At 38.7% G+C, this 8,027-nt stretch overlaps 1 protein-coding gene across 2 annotated transcripts; it reads right to left on the reverse strand.

Annotated features, from left to right (window-relative positions):
• Nucleotides 1-2,873: 2,873 nt before the first annotated feature.
• crebzf (CREB/ATF bZIP transcription factor) lies at nt 2,874-6,672 on the reverse strand. Of its 2 annotated transcripts, XM_050064721.1 has the most exons (4): nt 6,485-6,672; nt 3,941-4,769; nt 3,680-3,754; nt 2,874-3,281 (listed from the first exon to the last, which is right to left on the reverse strand). In XM_050064721.1, exons 2-3 carry the CDS (start codon nt 4,708-4,710, stop codon nt 3,745-3,747), a joined length of 780 nt encoding a protein of 259 aa, XP_049920678.1. In that variant the 5' UTR covers nt 4,711-4,769; nt 6,485-6,672; the 3' UTR covers nt 2,874-3,281; nt 3,680-3,744. The 2 variants fall into 2 exon arrangements, with proteins under 2 accessions (XP_049920678.1, XP_049920679.1); XM_050064722.1 differs by having other exon boundaries at nt 3,680-4,769; nt 6,485-6,671.
• Between the last annotated feature and the right edge of the window lie 1,355 nt (nt 6,673-8,027).

Here is an 8,027-nt window from a genome sequence, read left to right on the forward strand (position 1 = left end):
TTGATTGCAGTAGTTGCTGCTAAGGGTGGCCCAACCAGTTATTAGGTTTAGGGGGCAAACACTTTTTCACACAGGGCCATGTAGCTTTGGATTTTTTTCTTCCTCATTAATAAAACCCTTCATTTAAAAACTGCATTTTGTGTTTACTTGTGTTATCTTTGACTAATGTTTAAATTTGTTTGATGATCTGAAACATTTAAGTGTGGAAAACATGCAATAAAGTAAGAAATCAGGAAGGGGGCAAACACTTTTTCACACCACTGTATAAGAGCCACTTCAAGCTTCATGGTGCAGTCACTGGTTCTAATTTAATGCACTTTTTAACCAAAGTCATTGAAAATCTCATGTTGTGCAGCTCTGAGTGCAGAGAAAAAAAAGAATATCTGGTGTTCACACACAGCCCTCGCTCTGTAAATGCAAAAAACCCCAAATAACTAAGTGGCCTGGACCGAGCCACACAACACTATTGTGCTGTGCTCGTGCGCATGACAGGGCAAAGGCCATGGTTGTATAAAGAGAAAGACGGTGGGAGTGAGAGGGACGCTAAACAGAGCAGGGGATGTATTTGTTTGGGTGATGAGTTCAAATAATCTTTCCCTGGAATTGCTTACTCCACCTTTAATGGTTAATCAGTCCCTTCAGGTTTTCACGATGTTGTGGTCGCAACAATTAACTCAAATTCAGCCAAACCTCAGTGCAAACTGGTTTATTTAGTAGGGGTTAAATCTCATTTCATTGTAGTTTTTTCTGCAGTGTAATGTTTCACTCAGCCCCCCCTCTCTGTTTATGACACTACTGCTGCAGGACTGGAGTTCTGTGCCTAGAGTCACAGATACACAGTGAAAAGGCTTACTGTTAGTGTCACACAGCTAACATTTCTCAACAGTTAGTTGCAGGTTTAACAACAGCTGAGTCATTTTGCTGTCATTGAGATTAAAAGCTTGGCATTGGATGTTAACCACTATTGCTAGGCCTCTGCTCAAGCAGCAAAACATGGCGAGTGGTAATGAGATCATATTGTGCTGTTAGCTCATGCTAACCTGGAGAGCAGAAGGAAAGCCTCTCACAGGATGGTCCTTTAACGCTGTGTGAAATGCTTTTACAGCTGAACCTCACAGATCAGCCTTTGCTGTTCAGCCTGCCATCACAAATGGATTTTACTTCTATGGGAAACTGAGTGCTCAAAATAACGCTCTTAAAATCAGAGACAGAATCACAGCTATATTTGCAATTTTTACTTCTTGCCCCTGTAATTACATTGCAAAAAAAAGAAAAACACCTATAAGCATTAGCAACATACAATTAAAAAAAGCTACAGTGAAATCAGGCTTTTTGGGCTACAATTCTCAAAACAGCCCACAAAATCCTGGAGGGACTGGTTAATATACTTAATTGATTTCTCACTGAGTTAGGTGAGAAGACTGATACTACTTTCATAACTATATGATAAATATGAAGCTACAGTCAGCAGTTTTTAGCTTAGCATAAAGATTAGACAGAGCACCTGCTGCAGCGTGCAGCCATTTTGACTTGACCAGCAGACTTTTATACAAGCTGATAGGCTGTTCAAACAGGTGATGTGCACTATGTTCTAAAACCAGCTGAAGGTGATTTGACCAACTGAGTTGCGGGTGGCACCATCAGCCAGCTAGAGTCGAGCCAATATCAGCCAGTTCATGTTGCTGCAGCTTTTCTCCGCAACTTTGTAAAATGGTTTTGTCTTGTCACAAATCTTTGGTCTCAACTGGGCTTAAAATGTGAGGGACTATTATATATTGTCTGAAGGTAGTAACTTCTGACATCCCGGTTGCCTGACACATCATGGTGACAAGACTAAGTCACTGCACCCTACAAACTGTTGGTTACACCTGTGCGTCTGTATGGATTAAACAAATACAATAAATGTGTTAGTGAACTATACAGGGTGTTGGTAGACTGATTCTCTTTAACAGTCGCCATGCTTAACTCCACTACCTTGTAGGGCTTTTATTTCAACATTCAAACTTCTATTGAGGTTTTCGAATGGAGCTTCGAACGTTTGTCATTTTACTCAGTCATCACCCTAACAAAAAAAAAAAGGAGTAAACCCAAAAATCATGGTATTTTGTGTGGCAATATTGTATCAATACACAAGGGCTAAATATCTTTATTTTGTTATATAAATAATACTGCAGATACAATTTGTTGCACTAAAAAGAATGAAGTGAGACTCATCTTAAAAATTTTAGCTTATTACATAAAAAAGATGTTGAAAAAGTTTCCTTTAGGAGATATTATTTACAGTAAAGTAATAAAAAAAGTAATAAATCACAATATATGTTATTGCAATACTCAGCATATCGCAAAACATTTGAAATCGCGATAATATTGTATTGTGACATTAGTATCTTGGTATTGTACGGTGGGGCCTCTGGTGATTCCCACCCCTACTGACCAGCTGTAGCTTCATGTTTAACACACAGAGATGAGAGTCGTGTTGATTAAACCCAACGGTAAGCAAAAAAGCACATAAGCCTATTTCAAAAAATGCAGGCCTATCCTACTATGGACTCCCACTTGATATTAACTGTAATCATAAAATGAAAACCTAAGCTTTGAAAAAGGACTGTAAGCATCTAGAGTTTGAAGTGAATGAGCTAAAACAGAGGGCAGGATGATTGATCCCTGTGGGCCCCCTCATGCTGCACGCTCTGATTTCCATCAAATGAGGTCTTGTTCATTTGTTTAGACAACCTTTACCAGACTTGACCCAAATGTTCAGGGAAAGTAAGACCATTATCGGCAGAGAGCTTGCTGTTCAGAAAGAGAAAAAGAGATGCATTAATATCAACAGTACAGAACAAGACACAGAGTAGATATCTGTAACTCAAACATAATGAAAATATGATTTATTTGTCCAACATCAAGGTCATTTGCCCCAAACATTATGTATTCAAACTTATATACACATTTACATATAGTTAAACATAATGGCAACTTCATCACTTAAATCAGGTAATTCTGGATGTATTTAGTAATCAATACATTCCATTATGTCACTAAATACAAGACATAATTATGAGACTGTTAAGCCTCTGATAGCGTCGCTCCGGGTAATGGAGCAGCTGTAGTCAAGCCCCCCAAAACTGCTGCATGAGCTACGGTGACAAGAGCTACAGGTGTGAAGTATTGGTAAAATATAACAACGTATACCGTTGGTTACCGATACTACCTTTAAAAAAATACCAGGCCACGTTGGCAGCAGCTTGTCCAGCCTCTTCACCTTCCACCAGCAGAATCCACTTTAGCATAAAGAAAAATAGGTGGCGCTAAATAAAAGCATTCTTTTGTACAATGGTGCTGGTTCACAAAGAGATCAATTCGTGTCAAAATAAAGTATGTACAGTCTTATCTTTTTTGGCATTTCCAATTTGTCAGCTGATTCAAGATCACTCTTTGTGGAGCTTCACCTTTATCTTAACATCTTAGCATTTAGGATAATTTGTTTTAACTCTCAATAAGATGTACTACAATTGAATATTTTCCTTTAACAAACCGTAAACAAAAAAAATGATACAAGTACTCAAAGTCCACTATCTGGGAACAGGAAGTGTATTAAAACAGTAGTACTAGGGTCGCTGCTGAACATCTGTAGCCTGTGAAAAACGACAATGTAGTATTTTTCTTGTCTGATCCTTACCATGGAGTCAAGCAGGTAAAGGTGTTCAGAAAGCCACTCATCCCGGATGGTGGATCAACCATAACCTAGAAGAAACTGTCAACAAGGTTTAGCAGTAACGTGTACTTAATCCATCATTACACAAAAACACATGCACATTCAGCAGTTCTTAGGTAATCTTAACTACTTCAACAGTGTTCATCCACCCTCAAGAAGTTCAGTACAGAGCCATATCAAGTTCAGTCTCAATATCTGAAAACAGAGATAAGTACTTGACCCTACATTTTGAGTGATGTGCTTGCACTCTCTGCACACTTAGTGCAGAACTCCACTGAGACATGGTTCTTGTCCACGTGCAGACACACCCCACCAGATGTCTCTTTCTCCTCCACTTTCACACGCTTCCTGGGTAAGGCATAGTCGTGGTCATTTGGGTCGGGCCCCTGGAAAAGCGAGGAAGATAATTTCATCCCATTCACACCGCTCAGCCTGGACAAGAGCTGGGCTAACATGCTCTCATTGGCCAGCACAGCCCTCAAGTACCTGGTCTCATCTTCCAATTCCTCCACTCTCTTGATCAGCTGAGAATTTTCCTGTCTGAGCCCGTCATTTTCTGTTGACAGGACGCCAACTTTCCTCTCCAAGCTGTTGACGTATTCTTTCTTCTTGAGACGATTCAACCTGGCAGCGATGGCATTTTTGTTGATCAAGCGGCTTGACTGGTTTTGCCTGTTCTTAATCTTCAAGTCAGATGATGTTCTCTCTGGAGAGGAGGCCACTGAAGCTTCAACCTCAGAATCTTGGTCTTTGACACTGTGCACACCGAAATCAGCCAACTCAATATCGAAGAGTGGGGAGCCAGTATCTCTTTCAAGTGTCCACTTTAAATCTTCAATTTCAAATAGGTCGTCTAGCTCTATTCCAGCGGTGTCGATATCGTAAGCTGGGAACCCCTCAGATGGACTTGGGAGATCTTCCACAGTTTTCATTTCAACCTCAAGAGACTGTGCCTCTGTGTTGTTCAGAGCAAGTCCTCTTCTTCTGGTGATCATTGTGATTTGACAGTGGGACCACAAGGAAGCTGTCCGGGGGATATCTTGTGATTCCTCACCTGAGAAGACAACAAAAATATAGTATTAAGAGCGTAATCTTGCATCAATTAACTAACTGATTGAGAAAAGTTAAAATTCTCAAACAATTTTTTGTCAGTTTAGCCAGTAAATACTGTTTACTAAATATTTCAGTACTTTTCTCAAAATTATAACAGATTAAGCAAGAAGCTGTACATTTTACTATAGACTTTAAACTATGCACTTAATGGGCATGTGCAATTATGGTGCTACATCCTCACACTACCTCTACACACTTATTTATGTTGCTATTTATTGATATCTATTGCAATGTTATTTTTAGTGCCTTAGTTTTTTTCCCTCTACTCTTGTATTTTACTGTTTCTTTTATCTTTGTTTCCCTCACCGGGACCTGAGTACAATTTTCGTTGCCTTCATGTACCAACATGTTACGGTAATGACAATTTCCTTGAATCCTTGAAACAAACATACAGAGCAGTGTGGACAGAATTGTAACTGTGATGAATGAGTCGGTAAATAGCACCAGTCACATGCTGGTAAAATATGCAAGTGGCTGCTAAGTTGGCTTTACTCACCAGCCAAAAGAACAATGACAATCTATTAAGTGGCTGGTAGATTTTAGAATCCACCTTACTATCCTGGTGATGAGTATGTTTTACTCGATAACAGATGAACTTATTGGTTATGATGTAATTAACATTTTAGCAATGAAGCCGGCTCTTTTTAATTGTGGGGGTTAAATTTAGTAAAGTCTCAGGGCTGCTGTGACACTGCGCCTATTTGGGGCAACAAAAAAAAGTTTGTCTAGACAAACAATAAAGGACGGCAGAGGAGATACCTGCACACCAATGTACCTGGGCTAGAAGGGTCCACATCAATGCAAAAGTAAATTTATTTAGAACAAAAAAATGCTCAAAGTGAAAAAAATGATAAAGTTAGTAAAAAACACTGACTGCTGTTGTTTTACTGACTCAGTTTTTTGCACTCTGAGCACCTTTTTGTGTACAGATGTTCTAAACAAATAGACTATTTCTGCATCGATCCGTGCCTCGGGACCTTTATCTGGTTTTCTAGCCCAGTTACATTGGTGTGCAGCTATTTTGTATGAACTACACGTGCAATACCGTGCAGAAATCTAACCAGTTAGGTTGCTAAATAAATGTTTTAGACCTTGCCATTCCTGCTGTGTTCGCTCCAGACATCCTCCATTTCCTGTCTTAGAAAAAGCCGGTGTGTCTACTAAACGTATTACCAACGTAACCGGCCTGTTGCCGAAGCCAGGCCTAATAGCCTCTACGAGCACAATACGATACCCAACAATAAATACAGACATGTCGTTACAATTCACTATACATATTCCCCACCGTAACAATATTCAGTCTGTTAGTGTAATCGACAAAAATGGCAACTAATACTCATAACGTTAAGTGTCTTTACATTTGCTTGCTCACTAGGCCTCAATTGTCCTAGCAGGGCACTTGCTTTAGCACCCAGCTACCGTTGGTTTAATGTGTCTAAGCTAACTGAAGTCAACATCTAACTTACTTAAGTGTCACTGCCAATATTATGTAACTGGTTAAAGATAGCAAAAGTTATTGAAATAACGTTAGCTTGTGTCCGCTCGGTTTTTTGGTAAAGCTAAAGCTAACTCAGCTAACATCGACTTAGGCCATGAGGCGCTAACCCATGAATGACGCAGCATCTTTTCACAACACTTCTTCAACCAACAACTTACCGTCCTGTTTGAAAAATAAATGCACAATAAACTACTGGAACAGAGTCATCCGATGACACAGTGCTGGTTACTGACTGCTGGCAGAATACTCAGCCTGAATATGAAAAGTTCCGTGGCGCGACTGCAGACAACACCAGCAACGTTAACCCAGCGTCGACCTGTGAAAACACTTCCGGACAAACTGTTCAAAAATAAAAGTCCTACTAAACTTTACTCAGTCGACAACATCAACATCTGCATTTTCAGATTTATCTGTTCTGGATAACGCATATTCTAAATTTATTAAGTGGTCTGTTTCCCCAAAAGGTAAAGAAACTGATTTTAAGGTAATTCATAAGATTTATCCAACAGCAGTGTTTCTCAAGAAAAGGTCTGAACCGCCTGAAACTTCTGTGGTGAGAATGAAGAAACCTTAGAGCATTTTTTATGCCCTGTGTCTCAAAGATTCTGGTCTGACATGGAAAAAAAGGTTATTTCTGAAGATTAATGACATTCCAACATTTGATATCTCTCACATTCTTTTTTATATGGATAATTTCAGTAGGTCAAGAGACAAAAAAGATTCCCGCACACTGTTGCCAAACTTGCAAAATATTTAATGGGACAAGGCAGCTACGTTTCGGTCATTACAATCTTCATCAGGCAGAGTTTTTTCTTTCTTGACCTGCTGAAGTTTTTTTCCTATGCACCTGTTCAGGAGACTCTTCAAAGGTGTGCATGAGCCAGTTTTTTGGACTTTATATGGATAATTTAAATTCATGTCTCTGACATAATAATCTTATTTTTGGGTAAATACCATATTCACTGTAGCAAGTGCAGGATCAGTACATCCTCCTTTAACTGGTTTATAATGGCTTAAAGTAGTTTTTCTTGACACTGGAAAAAATGAACTCTAGCAGGACTGCAAGAAAGATAAGTGTTGACATTTACTCAATTTTTGTTAATTTGCATTATGATCCTTGTGTTGGATCTATTTATATGTAAATCTCCCCCCTACTTTTTTTTAAATTTTTTATTCCTCACCGTCATCAAGGTTAAGTATTATTTTGCTCTGTATTTTTATAGATGGAACATCCTCTACAAGATGTTGCATGTTCTTGTATGTTCTCACCTCTGACAGTCTCAAAAGAAAATACAAATTGTAAGCTTCTTAAAAGTAGTATTTGTAACATGACTGTTGTGGTGGATGTATTACCCTTTACACAGGTGTTTGTTTTTTCTCAGGTCACTGTGTACATACGCTACAAATGTATCCTGTTAGATTGTACTTTATGTATTATTTTTTGTCATTCAACTTATTTTTCCTTATGCTTTGCTGTGCCTCCCTTAATAGTGACATAAGTACAAAACCAAAAACCAGTGAAGTTGGCACGTTGTGTAAACCGTAAATAAAAACAGAATACAATGATTTGCAAATCCTTTTCAACCTATATTCAATTGAATACACTGCAAAGACAAGTTACTTAATGTTCGAACAGGTAAACTTTGTAATTTTTTGCAAATATTAGCTCATTTGGAATTTGATGCCTGCAACATGTTTCAA

This window comes from Epinephelus moara, chromosome 16 (genome assembly GCF_006386435.1).
Source record: "Epinephelus moara isolate mb chromosome 16, YSFRI_EMoa_1.0, whole genome shotgun sequence".
NCBI classification, from domain to species: domain Eukaryota; kingdom Metazoa; phylum Chordata; class Actinopteri; order Perciformes; family Serranidae; genus Epinephelus; species Epinephelus moara.

Excerpts from the sequence above, each read along its gene's own strand:
- crebzf (XM_050064721.1), bottom strand. The coding sequence starts at position 4,710 with ATGATCACCAGAAGAAGAGGACTTGCTCTGAACAACACAGAGGCACAG.